At 39.6% G+C, this 14,425-nt stretch overlaps 2 protein-coding genes across 3 annotated transcripts in view; both read left to right on the top strand.

The window, feature by feature from the left end:
* The first annotated feature begins 670 nt into the window (after positions 1-670).
* Positions 671-14,425, top strand: part of carmil2 (capping protein regulator and myosin 1 linker 2) — a 59,576-nt gene continuing 45,821 nt past the window's right edge. Inside the window, exons 1-6 of one of the 2 annotated variants that reach the window (XM_063906059.1) lie at positions 671-907; positions 11,731-11,834; positions 13,216-13,266; positions 13,376-13,435; positions 13,638-13,759; positions 14,050-14,147. In XM_063906059.1, coding sequence (XP_063762129.1) covers positions 880-907; positions 11,731-11,834; positions 13,216-13,266; positions 13,376-13,435; positions 13,638-13,759; positions 14,050-14,147 — 463 coding nt within the window. In that variant the 5' untranslated portion in view covers positions 671-879. The remainder of the gene's footprint in view (positions 908-11,730; positions 11,835-13,215; positions 13,267-13,375; positions 13,436-13,637; positions 13,760-14,049; positions 14,148-14,425) is intronic. The other variant, XM_063906066.1, reaches the window with a different exon arrangement.
* Positions 3,397-8,711, top strand: LOC134879523 (G2/M phase-specific E3 ubiquitin-protein ligase-like). The gene is made up of 9 exons (XM_063906076.1): positions 3,397-4,085; positions 4,743-4,955; positions 5,239-5,374; positions 5,649-6,112; positions 6,300-6,610; positions 6,786-6,961; positions 7,325-7,497; positions 7,697-7,911; positions 8,094-8,711. The coding sequence occupies exons 4-9, from the start codon at positions 5,748-5,750 to the stop codon at positions 8,351-8,353; spliced, it is 1,500 nt and encodes a 499-aa protein (XP_063762146.1). The 5' UTR covers positions 3,397-4,085; positions 4,743-4,955; positions 5,239-5,374; positions 5,649-5,747; the 3' UTR covers positions 8,354-8,711.

The following is a 14,425-nucleotide window of genomic DNA, read 5'->3' as shown; positions in this document are numbered from 1 at the left end:
CCTACTTGTGTGTGTTCAACTCCGATTAACATCCAGAAAGAAAAGTACATTTGAAGTGATTATGAGATACATATGCTGAGGGAATAGTGAACTGATTCATACTTCTTAACTTAAATACACATTTGAAACATTGTGGTACACAAGTTGTGTTTGAATGCATGTTTGGCGCCCCCTGGTGGTTAGAAACAGCCCTCTGCCTATAAACAGCACCTGTTGGTCTTGTGTGATTTTCTGAAGTGAAGTTCTTCTTTGACTCCTGTAAAGCTTTTGCATTAATATCTGTGTATCCCCGTAAATGATTCAGTGTTTTGACAGTTTGAAGCTGGACTCCTGCTATCTGTGAACCTCAGTGTGTGAGGTTGGAGGCTCCTGACAGCCTCAGTCATATCTATCTTCACGACAACAGTGACTCACAGCATGGAACAGGAAGTGTGTGTGCAGAAACTGCACAAGCAAGCAAGGAGAGGTGATGTGTGCAAGTAGGGGTGGAAAAAAGAGAAAATGGGTCATCACTGCGTCTGTGAAAGTAGTGGTGGTTCCTGTGTGTGTGTGTGTGTGTGTGTGTGTGTGTGTGTGTGTGTGTGTGTGTGTGTGTGTGTGTGTGTGTGTGTGTGTGTGTGTGTGTGTGTGTGTGTACTATACCTGCTTCCTCTGGTCTCCACTCCTCAGCCGGCGCTGGATGATCATACTGTTACAGATTTTTCTATTCAGAACAGATTAATTTATTTTCCCTCCGTTCTGTCTTCCTCTTGTGAAGATCACGTTTTTTAGAATCAGCCTGAGGAGTTTTCACTAGTTTACTTACCCTGGAGGTGATCTTATCTTGACTTTTCTGTGCATTTCTTATAGTAATGCTATATTCTCATTAAAGCCTACACGATGGACTCGGTGTCTCAGAACCTGAAAGGTAAGATCCGCTAACTATTTTGTCACCATAGCTTCCATAGCTTGTTAAAAGGCATTACAAATTAAACATATAATAAATAAGTTAATATATAAAGTAGATTTCACAGTCCACTTTATTAGATACACCTTGCGAGTACCAGGTTGGCCCCCTTTTTGCCTTCAGACTTTATTAATTCTTTGTTGCATAGAATCATACCAAATAAGACCAATTTACTACCAAAACAAACATTGATAAACATAGGATACATTATACATATTAAGAAAACGATATACTCTGTTCGAAACCTAATTTTCCCATGGGCAGAATAAGATATTTGATTTTGATATACATTTAGAAAGTGAGGGAAATATTTTCAGTTATTTAAATTAAAATTACATTTTAAATGCACATTGGATTTAAATGTTGAACCACATTTACAGCAATATTTATTTCCCAGTGTATTCGTACGGTTTTAGGGAGATGTTGATTTACTTCATACTTATATTTGAAACTGTCATTTGAGCTCATCGAATTGTATGATCATCTATAGAGTTCTGCTAAATATGTTAGTCTAATCATGCAGAAATGCAAACGTAAGCTCATATGTATGATTTATGAAATTGACAGATTTAATGCAAAAAAATTAAGCATTAGACTTCTCTATATCACTATCAAACATTTGAGTGGATAACAAGTTGTAGAATTAATATGACGTTAATTCATGCTGCGTTATATTTGCATATCACAGATAAAGCTGCTCAGAACTTTTGCTGGTTGTTATAAAGGTCAAATATTAAAGGTCACAGCTGTTTCCATTGTGACAGTCAGTGACAAAAAGAAGGAAACATGTCTGTGGTTTATGTATGAACCGAGAATAAAGGGTCTGTTGTTTCTATAATATGTCTGTAGTTATGACTGATATATTTTGCTCAGATGTTCCGAAGTCTTTACGATGGAACATTTTCTGGGATTTGGCTCATTTGCCCAAGTTTCCCTGCCAAGCTCAACATTATATTTGCTACATTTGTTGATCTACTAAGGTGCACCCAATTCAGGGAGAGTTTCATTCATTTTAATAATCACTTTAAGTCAAAGGATAAACACATCTGGAAGTATTTCATGGGAAGAGCAATTAAATGTCCTACCTTTATTTATTAGTTCTTTGTGGTTTGCTGCCACTGCTTTAGAGTTTTGCCTCTCACAGCCTGAAACCAGTCAAAATGTTTGTTTTATCCCAAAGAAAAAGAAAAAAGGAGAGTAACAGTTATGGGTGTGTTTACTATCAGTTTCACATACAGTTTAATGTGACTTCCTCAGCTTTGCTAAGACATCATGAGAGACTAGATCAAGGATCTCAACTGAACATTGGACAGTAATGGATAAAATCAACATAGCATTTTGAGGGGCCCCTACAGTGGCGTTTTCTCCCGGAGGCCAAGGGAGGCGTGGCCTCCTCATTTATATTCGATAAAAAAATATCCATGAGTTGGGATTCATGAAGGACATTTTAGGTTCCAAATATTCCGTGTTTAATTCCCTGATATCCCATGTTTTTCTTTGAGCGAGCAAAACAGCGCCCCTATAGGTGAAATACTGCCATCTAAGGAGGCCCGTTTAACTTGGCCTCCACTACTACTAAGGGTTTTAGCCAATCAGATTGAAGCTCGGCTTGTCACCGAACGCTCATCAAGGTCAATCAAACTGTAAAAATTTTAAAAATGAGGAGGCTAGCTTGTACGTGCCTCCTACACTAATACGTAAGTACGTAACCACACACAACCATTCTGTTGCTAACCGTGAAGGAAGGTTAGAAAGTAAGAATGGATGGCGACGGAGACCCAGAGTTTTTTCTGAGAAACGATTTCACTAAACTACCGTTTGAAATTCAGTTAAAAATAAAACAGAAGGGTAGGTCCACTCCGAATCTCGACCTTACTCAGGGAAGAGCTAAAGGAAATACCCGGACGTTTTGTGAAGGGAACTATACGAGAACGGACTGGCTAACAGGGAGTGTAATGCTAAATTGTCTTTTCTGCTGGCCATGCCTCTTGTTTGACCGCTCCAGCATGGGGATCTGTATGACCGGGTCACAGATCATTTCGCCACCATTAAGGATAGGAGAATGGCATTTCTCTACAAATAGTGAGTAAGCTTACTTTATTTCTTTACGCAGTGTGACAGCCGAGGCTTTCACTTTAGCATCCTGCGGACAGCGGTGTGAACCCGTCAGAGACTTTTAGAATGTGAGGCCACCTGTAGGCTACAGTTCAGTGTATTATTGAGATTACAAATATGGGTGTAAGGTTTTGTGTTGTGTTTGTTTAAGCTTGTTGCGATATGGTGTCAATAAATAGCAGCAGCTGCAATCATTTGTCCTGATTTATTTATGCTACTTTTAGTCACATTGTTGACATGGGTATGACGTCATTCAGTAGCTTACGATCTCTCTGGCCTCCTCTGTAAAATTGGCCACGCACCGCTACTGGGCCCCTAGGGACATTATTCAGAAATACCGTTCACACACACATGTGAAACACTCTCACACACACAACTGAAACCAAAAGCTCTCATAAACACATGTGAAATGGTCATTTCAGTATGTTGTGTGAGAGGAATTTCAGTATGTTGTGTGAGAGGAATTCAGTATGTTGTGTGAGAGGAATTTCAGTATGTTGTGTGAGAGGAATTCAGTATGTTGTGTGAGAGGAATTTCAGTATGTTGTGTGAGAGGAATTTCAGTATGTTGTGTGAGAGGAATTTCAGTATGTTGTGTGAGAGGAATTTCAGTTGAAACGGAAGGCATTTCACTTAAAACGGAAGGCGTTCCAATTAAACAGGAAACGGTTGAGAACAAACAGCGCATTGCAAAATACAGGCGAAATACTATTCTTTGTTGGTTCGCTACACCGATGTCTTCTCAACAGCCCGCACGTAGCCTAACTGAGGCAGCGGCGTTGCTCAACAATATATTGGCCTCAGCGGAGACCATTAGAACGCTGTCAAGTGCAACCACAATGGTGCAGCAACCGACCGTTCCAACTCGAGGTGAGGACACCGTGGTGGACGGTCACCTAGCATCGCTCTTCCCATCCCGCAGCGGGCAGCGGCCAGCTACAGCTCCTCTTAGGAGAGATTGTGCACCACGATATCAAGCACAACATTGCTTTGGCACATGGACATCTGGCACGAGGAAAACAAGGTAATTATATATATCCGGAGTTTGAAATTATCTTTATATATAGCATGAACATCGTTTCCACTGCTAACAGACTGTCAATCCGTTTTCACTTCAAAAACGAAAAAAACAACATTTTGAGTGTTTTGGTCTGATGTCATTTTAATTTGTCCACTTTTGCTTGCGTATTGGAGACAAAACTTGACTGAAGTTAATAAAAATGATATGTGAGATAACTTTACTGCCAGGAGAACCAGGCTATTAGCTCCAGAGTCAGCGGAAGTTAGCTAGCTAGTGTGCTAAATAAAGTTATATTATTTTAGTTCAGCGGCATTAATTAATAATGTGGAAACTGTTGTTTCCTTCCCAAATGAAGAGCATTGTCAGTTTCATCATTATTATTAATAACAATAATAATAATAACATTAACATTGTTATAACCTTCACAGTGGGAGATATGGACCTGTGCTGGTGACCCAGACGCACTTAAGTTTTGGTTTAAAACGGGGGAAAAAACATTTGCTCGTTTTGTCGTTTTTAATTAAGGGGAAAACTGATTATACTTTAGTACCCTGACCTACGGTTTTCTCATTATTGTTTTATTATAGCAGTATGACTTAACTGTCTGTCTTCATGTAGTCGAATAGTAGACTTATAATGCATAATACATTCTTATTTCAGAGCTAGGGCACAGCAGCATGGCCATTTCAATAAGGACGTGATACTACTCCCCAATCCATCATTGGATGTAGTGTGCAAACAACGTCCAAAAGTACGGTTACACAAACATGGACATATCCTCAGTGCCTTTGAATTCCAGAAGGCCTGGGACCACCGGACTGTTATTGATCGTATCAGACAAGGCTTTGGTGAGCATATTCCGGAGGACGTCAGGTAAACCCTTTTTTTTTTCCTTCTTGCGTTGTTAATAATACAATACTCTTTATTTAAAGAGCACTTTTAAAACGTAGTTTCAAATTGCAATCATCATTTATAAAAACACATAAAAGTTGAATTTGGCTCAAAATGTACAGGATTCAGTCACACACCTTATAGGAGCAAGAACCTGACAGACAGACAGACACACACTAACACAAGCATACTGTTACATCATATTGTTAAGCCATTAGCCGTAAAGTATTTCTTGTTGTTGTAATATCCTACATCTTCTTTGTAGCCTCCAGCTTGTAATGTCTTGTGGCAATAAGTTGGTGTCCCCTAAGATCCAGGAGGGTCAGGAGCTGAATGGGATGCTAATCCACTAGGTTTTTAAAACCAAAGCCCTGTATGTAAGACCATCAAGGACCCTTTTAGTAAGTTTGCTTTTTTGTTTGTTTTAAAACTTAATTAAATTAAGTATAATTACCTTTTGAAAAGAAAATGTTAACTGTTACCTGCTTATAGCAATTTCAAGTTTATATTACATTCAAATAGAGCAATTTAAATTGAGAAGAGTGTGAACAAAGGCTCCCTATTTTAATCGGTTATGTAATTACTTATTTTTTATTTAAGGTTATTTAATTTCAAAGTCTTGCTTTTTTTGCTTTTGATATATCATTTTGGGTTTTCTTTCTTTCTGTTTCAAAGACTGACTCAGAGGAGTAAGGTGAACTTTCTGCCACTGACAGATCAACTGCTAAGGACAGTGATGAGGATTGTTGTGAAATCCTGCAAATCCCTGCAGGCATGAGCAGCTGTGTCACCACCAGGGCAGCCTCAAGAGCAATGAGAAATAATGATCCCTGTACTGGCAATATTGATGGTGAAGGCAATCCTGGCACTGGTATTGACGATGATTATAATGATGATGCCACCAACCACCCAGCTACCAGTGCTGTTAAAAGGAGTAGATTAGTAGTGGAAGGAGTGGATGGCGGCCCTGGCACAAGCAGTCAAGATGGAGGCTGCCTTCCAAGGAGTGATGGCAACCATGGGACTAGCGGCCATGATGACTACTCATCATATTTAGCACTTGTGTCAACTCTTCCTGACGACTCCTCAGATGACGAGGAATTAAACAAGGCCATTATTGCCAGTATGGAGTGTTCAATGTGAGTAGCCCACACAGACTGCGAGCGTGACAGATCAGGATAACTAATAAGGATGTCATCTGATAATTGACCTTTAAATTATTGTGACGTACACATTGAGGATTATTTGGATGCTTGCAATGACGAAAAAAGGGTTATTCTAAAATGTGTAACTTTACTGTGTTTTTGATCATTTTTGTCTTTATAGTGCAGAAAAGGTCCCGAGTCAGGAGTTACTGCTGGAACTCTCAAGCAAAATTATTACAAAACGACAGTGCAGGTTCAATATAAATCGCTCTGCTGTCTGGGAAGGAGCCATGCGGGGTTTCCATAGGGTATCCTACGACCCAAACTTGATGATTTCTGTAAAGTTCTCAGATGACATGGGGAGAAATGAGGAAGGGATTGATTTAGGAGGGCCAAGGAGGGAATTCTTGAGGCTGCTGATGGAGACCATTGCCAGATCCGCCATGTTTGAGGGAAAAGAAAACAGCAAGAACTTTGCTCTTGACAGTACTGGTAATGTCTTGTTGTTTTTTTATTAATAATGGGAGCTATTTTAGTGTATGGTGATTTTTACATGCAAACTGATCTACAATGTATTTAATAACACATCAAATCCATGATTATATGTAGCAATGAGTCTTTACTCATTTTTCAATATTACATTTCCTTTTATGTGATTGTTTTGCAGCTCTAAGAGAGGACCGGTACTACAACGCTGGCAGAGCCATTGCAGTTAGTTTGGTGCATGGTGGTCCACCACCAAACTTCCTGTCACCAACAGTGTTTTCGCTTCTTGTTGATGGTTCAGCAAATCCAGCTGTAGAAGACATAGCTGACCCAGAACTCCTTGAGAACGTCAAAAAGGTCAGTTGGTAGTTTTACATGTTATGTTCCATTAGAATTAGGTAATATTACAATGTTCTCTTGCTGTTTTACATTTTGAGAGGCAGTTTCGGTCCTGCCCAGTCCATTGCTGAATGCCCACTTTCCATGTGTTGTAGTTTGAATTCCACCACAATCCAACAGACAAGCCAATTATAACTTCTATGTTTTCTGTGACATTGTAGCTATGTGGGAAAAAAACCCTGAACCTCAATCAACTGTTAAGGGACCTTTTGTTATCATGTAATTATGCAGTCCTCTAGTGTCTGTTTTTTTAACTAATAAGTTATAAGCATAACAAGTAGCCCCCATAACAAGCCAACCTGCTGCTCCTTGTGATGCTAGGTATCTGAAAGTACCACGGTTGAGGAGCTTGAGGAGTCAAAGGCACCTCTACTTGAGTACCTGGCTAATGCAGGATGTCTAAGGCCTGTGCAGTCAATCAGGGACAGGGAGCTGCTGGTACAGGACATAGTGATGTTTCAGGTTGTCCACAGGGTCCAAGGTCCATTTCAAAGGTATTCAGTGTTGGTTATTTCGTCAGGTTAATCAGAATAGGAATCAGAATTTGAATTATTGACCAACATGTTGTAGGATTAACTTCACTAAAACTAAAAACTATTATTTGTATATACAAGTAAGTCACAAATTGACAATTCATAAGTGAATTAGGAACACTATTTAAATTAGTAAAATGTTTCCATGTACTTTGTACAGATTCTCTGAAGGTCTGAAGACTCTTGGGGTTCTTGAAAAAATCAGGAGACATCCTGACAGCTTTAAGCCCCTGTTTTGCTATGAGGCAAGTCTTCTCACTGCTGACCAGATGGACAATCTCTTCAGCATTCGACTCTCTCCAGAAGGGAGCAACAAGAGAACTGCAGAAGAAATGGTTGTAATCTTCTGGAGAGACTATCTCCAGGATGCAGAAGGTAATTGATAGTTTATACTACTCGTAAAATGATGCATCTATTTATATTTTTACTTTAAAAATAGTTTTTCCTACAAAAAATACATGCCCTCATCAGCTAATGATAATAACTCAAGAGATGTTCAATAAACATGTTAATTAGACCAACTACCACCTAAATAGTTTTTCTGTTTTTTTGTATAGAAGAAGAAGGGCCATCCAAACTACAAAAAATATTGGCCTTCGCAACAGGAGCCTCTGTGGTGCCACCCATCGGCTTTTCCCCAACACCTTCTGTGGAGTTCATTCACAAGGGAGAGGACGACTATGCCTCGACACCATTGTTCCCTATGGCCAACACATGTGTCAACTGCATCAGGTTGCCGCTACATGTGTCATATGAACTCTTTAAAGACAAGTTTGACTTTGCTTTAGGGAACACTCATGGGTTTGGCAGGTCATGAATATACAGTGGTGGAAATCAGTTTTCAACGTGTCAACATTTCTTTCGTTAAATATTTTAATATTTTTCTGATGCAGTTATTCATTTGAGATTTATACCACATATTGGAATTGACTCAATAAAAGTCAATAAGTAAAGCTACACAGGTAAAGACATTTACATGTGTGTTTAATACTTTTTCCTGTGTTATTTCACTTTGTTAAACACTTTTTATGGAATGGAATGTTACGTTTCCTTTACCTGTGTAGTTTTATTAAGTAATACCAATATCTGGTTCATATTTATTTCACATTTATTTCATTTCATATTTAGTTCATAATATTGCTGTTGCAATAAAGTTTGCAATCTTTAAAGTCTCAGTCTCTGCTTGTCTCGCAGTATGTCTTTTTGAAAAAACACTTTGAACAAATGCTTCTTATAGTTTTGAAAAAATGTTTATTAGGTTATTAGGTTTATTGTTGGGAAACAGCTTATTTACAAAGTAACTCCTATGTGGACTGAATATACTGCAAGAGTGAAGAAAATAAATGTATTCCATGGTTTCCATCATTTTCAAGTGGATTCACTTGTTGAATATTGTTCATTGTGGTCTCATTAATGGCAAGATCAATGTCTGGAATGATAACATTATTATTGGTTTGAAGTTCAGGTAATGGTCCTTCTTCATCAATACCATAATGGGTGTCAACATCAATAATGTAATTTATAACCGGATGGATTCCTACGCTGTTTATGACACCTGTATGCCACAGCTGTAGTGGTGTCTGCCCCCCTTGTGTGGAGAGGCCATGGTTGTTCCACTGGTTGATGAATTCTGTTACTGCCCTTTCAATTCTTGGTAAATAGACATAATGCAGACAAAAAAGATGAAGTTCATTCAATGAATCCAGTATACCCTGTTCCTCCATAAAGTTAAACATATTTGCAAAGTGTCTTGATACAACTCTATTGAGTTCTGCCCATAGTCTCTCAATCCTTTGGTTGTGTACTGAAACACCTGTAATAACGCTACGACTGTTCAACCCCCTTCTTTCCAACATAAAACGGGCAACATGTATATTTTCCATACCGTGATCACATCTGACCCTTAAAGGCAAACCAAAGTTTTCTACTGCTTCTATAAATAATGACAAGACACTTGAAGCTCTGTTGTTAGATAAGCACCGTAAGTATATCATAGTTCAGCTAAAGCCATCGACACAGCCATGAAAGACCATCCGCCACCTAACCAGCTTGTGGTTGCCGTCAAAATGCCTGTTGGGAGATATACACTACATTAAAGAAAGTATGTACTTAAAATGTGAACATCTGAACAGTTTACAAGTCAACTTACCATAATTGGTTGGGGACCTGAACACTGTAGACCCTTCGTCGTATAGCATGACGACGTCTAAATGACCGCCCAATGGGATCAACTTGATGCAGGCTCTGTCTGACCCGCCAACGCTGAACTCTTAGGCCACGTGATCGCAGGCTTCCAATTACATATGCTTCACCTGCATTTGGAGTGTTCTGCAGTATATTTGTCACAATGCTGTCCAGATCTTGGTTTGACAATACTGCATATCTTAATGGCTCAACTTCCAGAGTTTGCCTGTGTCTGTATAGGGTTCTTCGACTGATTCCAAAGCATGATGCAATTCCCTGCCATGTCATACCAATGGACACACAATGAGAAATCTGTTCAGTGGTTATGCTGTATTGGGGTCGACCTGGATGGCCAGTCAAGGTTGTTGGGGGTATTAGATTGTTTGTCACATCAGTGGATCTCCGTCTGGCCTCATGTTCATGCAGCAAGTTGCGAAAGCATCTATATAATGATCCTAGTAGGTCACTGACATCCCTATTATCATGACCATACCTCAACACAGCAAAAAATGCAGATATAGTTCGTGTGTGGTCATCGAGCACTCGAAAAAGCCTCTCCTGATCCAAATTGTTGGATTCTTCACTTTGCAGTGACTCAATGCATTGCAAAGCACTATTGAAAAAACTTAAAACATCCTCTTCATTACCTCTCACTGCAAACAATAAAGTTTGGACTTGGAAAATGATGAGGATCAGATGAACATTCATTGTGGTTGAAGTTGACTTCCTTGAAATTTAGCATCCTGCTTCCTTCATGTGACAGGAAGGCCTTCCTTTTTAACTGTAATGCACTCCTAATTCCCTACTGAACTCAACATTTCATATGTGTATGTGAGAGCGTTTCACATGAATGTGTGAGAGCATTTCAGGTGTGTGTGTGAGAGCGTTTCAGGTGTGTGTGTGAGAGTTTTTCACATGTGTGTGTGAGAGCGTTTCATATGTGTGTGTGAGAGATTTTCACATGTGTGTGTAAGAGCGTTTCATATGTGTGTGACAGATTTTCACATGTGTTTATGAGAGCTTTTGGTTTCAGTTGTGTGTGTGAGAGTGTTTCACATGTGTGTGTGAACAGTATTTCTGAATAATGTCCCTAGGGGCCCCTCATAGCTTTGCCTCTTAGTCTACACTCATTTAGATCTTCGCTCCATAATTATCCTATCAACTGTTGGTTTGACTGAGCCTATAGTCTTTGAATGTTAATTGGTGTGTGCCGATCAGAGGGTCAGAGGTTTGATCCCCAGCCCTGTAGTTTCGACTTTTGATTAAGATACTTAACCCCAAATTGCATCTCTACGATTAAGTGTGTGTTAGATGATTTGGATGAAGCGTCAGCTGAATACATGTCATAAATTACAAAAGGGACAAGTCTCTTGAAGAAAACAACATAAGAAAAGCGACACCAGTAGAACTCAAGCAGCAACTTAAAGCTCAACTATTATGCAAAATCCACTCTATCATTTGTTTCCACATAAATGAAAATCAGCTGACCAGATTTTGACACTTTGTGATGTCTCAGTGTTTCTTGCAGTTGTGCAACTATTAGCCAATGACCAACTACGGTAACCCTGCCCACCTTATCACCTGAATCTCCTTCTAGAGCACCATTGTGGTTTTTTTAACCAATCGCTTCTGCAAGGGGCGTGGCCAGCAGCAGCTGATTAGCATTTAAAGCTACAGACACAGAATCAGCCCTTTTGGAACAGGACTAAAACAGAGGGGTTTATGACATGCTACAATGATCAGAGACATGTTCTGTATATATGAGACCTGTGATGCATTGTTGGAAAAGAGTGTAATAGGGGACCTTTAAGTATTATTCAAATAAAATGCATAAAGAGAATATTCAAGTTTCTTGGAATGCCCTCAATGTGTGTGTGTGTGTGTGTGTGTGTGTGTGTGTGTGTGTGTGTGTGTGTGTGTGTGTGTGTGTGTGTGTGTGTGTGTGTGTGTGTGTGTGTGTGTGTGTGTGTGTGTGTGTGTGTGTGTGTGTGTGTGTGTGCATGTGTGTAGATGAGATCTCTGAGCTGCTGAAGCCTCACAGAGTGTGTCTAGTGACTCCTGTCCTCCTCCACCCCCCCACTCAGACATGTGGGAGGTCGGCCAGCAGGTTTGTGGTGAGTGATGGTCAATAAAGATGTTCTGTTTAATATGAAGTTACTTATACATGTTTATTTTGACTTCCCATTTTTTTTCTTTTTTTTTACTTTTACTCGAGCAAAACTGACAAAGCTCGATTTCTGATTGATGTGAAGGACTGGTGTGCACTGTTTAATCTGATGGTCTGTAATTGATCAGTGTTGCATATCCTTGGGTTTCATATCATATTGTTTCGACAAAGTGTGTGCAGCCCTAAGCTCCCTGAACAAGTCATTGTTCACTGTCAGTTTGGAGCATTTTGTTTCATTTTGTCTAGGAATATGCAGCTATAAAGAGCAATATCAACGGAAATTAGTTATGTTGACACCTGTACAGGGGCATAGCACAAAACTCCGGGCCGTATACATAAGCTGTCTCTGTGGGCCCCCTTCCTCTCTTGATCCTCTCATGCATCTTTTGACATTTATTTACGAATGATTGAGCCAACAACTGTACACATGAATCTGTTGCGGTTATGAAGGTAGTCACTAATGAACTAAAGTACAACAAAAGTATAAGTAGCTATACTAGTGGTAATAAAATAAGTAATAATAATCTGTGCACATTTCAACCCTCTTTCCTCAAAATACTGTAGTTTACAATTACTTTACTATGGTTAAATGAGGTTTTCTTGGAGTATCATTCATAAGAGAACATTCTTCATGTTTATTTTATTTATTTATATGGTATAAGAGAAAGCTAAAAAAAACATCTTAGTTTTCTAACCACTGCACTGAGAAAGGGCTTACTATACTGCATAATAAAAGACAAATGAACAACACTTCACTAGTTTTTGAGGTAGATCTACTTTCCAGTACAAACACTTGAATAGCCTTTATTTATATAATTAAATCCTAAAAGTTGTAAAATGCACTAAAAGTCGAAACCAGAGAGTTATTTTCCCTCCTGGATTCATGTGACAGAGCTGAAGCAGCAGCTAGGAGGCGGGGCTTAATCATAACGAGACAAATCTTAGTGGGGGGAGGACTGAACCATTTTCCTCCTTTTGTGAGGGATGAGAGGGGCCCCAGACAGCCTTCACCATTTGTTTTTGGATACAAAATTCAGTCACTCTTTTATTGAGCTACTTAAATTTGAGTTATGACACTAACTACAAAAAAAGCAAAAACAAACTTTTTATTCCTTGCCTTTCAAGGGCCATCCCCTCACCTGGGCCCTGGGTAGTCAGTCCCACTTGTCCCCCCACCACGACGGCCCTGCAAATGCACAATCCACAACCATCGCACAACTAACTTACTAAAAACACAATTCAAACACACATCAAACACAACATGCAACAACATGTAGTTCCTGAGGGGGAGATTCGGGTCTGACGTCCTGTTTCTGTCCTTCTCTCAGGTTCTGAGTCTTTGGAGAGGTTACCTGCTTAACAACAAGCCACCTGTCAGGGTAAATCACCAATTCTCCATTTTACACCACACCGACCCTCGATTGCACATTTTTCTCATGAGGTTTTATTTTTCCCGCTTCTTTTCACCATGCACCGCTCTGTGTACAGATGGAGAGCACTTTCAGCTACTTCGAGATTTCCTCCATCAGCATTCACAGTCTCACTCAGGTACATTTATTTCAATCTAAAATATACTTGTTTAACATTAGCTTTTCCCAGTCCCTTTGTTCATCTTGTCTCTTTATCAACTGAACCACTGGATTCCATGTGAACAGCACATAGAGCAGTTTACAGTCGTCACTGTGGAAGAAAGTTATGTTAAATGTAATATTTCCTCTATTATGAGAGTGACAATGTCCATGTGTTCCAGTTTGTGTTGGAGACTGACAGGCAGACTCTGTCTCTCAGTGTTTTGCATGCTGAGGATCTGGAGGCCATGGTGTGTCACATGACTGACTCTCTGAAGAGGATCTTTCCTGACTCTTCTCCAGGGTGGGTCTGCTCCACCTGCTTAGTGTCTCAATGACAAGACTAGCTCACACTCTACATACACTTTTGAAATTTCAGTCATCATACCTTCTCTTTTGAGTCCATGCAGATACTGAAAATAAACGTGTTAGCATTGTCACTGTATGCATGTCAACGCACTGATGTTAGCATTTAGCTCTTAGCCCCAGTGTGTCTCACTGTGCCTCACAGAGTTGCTAGCATGGCTGCACACTCTTTGTCTTGTTTGATGATTATAGTATCAAACAGCTGATCTCTTGTCATCTAATCTTTAGAAAGCTGCTAAAGACGATTTCTCCAGATCTGCCGCACAGACTCCTCACACTGACTGATGAGATGGAGGAGCAGCAGAGCAGCAGGCCCGGCTCCTGTGGTGTGTGCCTTCTACACAATACACTATACTGTATATATATCACTGTGAGAGGCTGGGGGTGAGAGGATCAGCTACTGGAGTCTGACCAGCTACCATCACCTGGGAGGTTTAATATTACATATGTATCTAATAGAATTCATCTTTTCATGAACAGCAAATTTGAACCCTGAATCAGAACACCTTTATTCGTCCCACAGAAGGGACATCCTATTGCATACATAAAATATTAAAGATAGAATAATAAATTACACAAACTACAATTTACAAAACACACATCC

The sequence above is a fragment of the Eleginops maclovinus genome, chromosome 2 (genome assembly GCF_036324505.1).
Source record: "Eleginops maclovinus isolate JMC-PN-2008 ecotype Puerto Natales chromosome 2, JC_Emac_rtc_rv5, whole genome shotgun sequence".
Classification (NCBI taxonomy): domain Eukaryota; kingdom Metazoa; phylum Chordata; class Actinopteri; order Perciformes; family Eleginopidae; genus Eleginops; species Eleginops maclovinus.
Note: the sequence above shows the minus strand (reverse complement) of the source record. Positions and strands in the feature narration are given on the sequence as shown.

Bases quoted from the DNA above. Each gene is read 5' to 3' on its own strand.
- LOC134879523 (XM_063906076.1), top strand. From the start codon at position 5,748: ATGAGCAGCTGTGTCACCACCAGGGCAGCCTCAAGAGCAATGAGAAAT. The intron at 6,611-6,785 runs GTAATGTCTTGT...ATTGTTTTGCAG, and splicing joins CTTTGCTCTTGACAGTACTG to CTCTAAGAGAGGACCGGTAC. The intron at 7,912-8,093 runs GTAATTGATAGT...TTTTTTGTATAG, and splicing joins CTATCTCCAGGATGCAGAAG to AAGAAGAAGGGCCATCCAAA.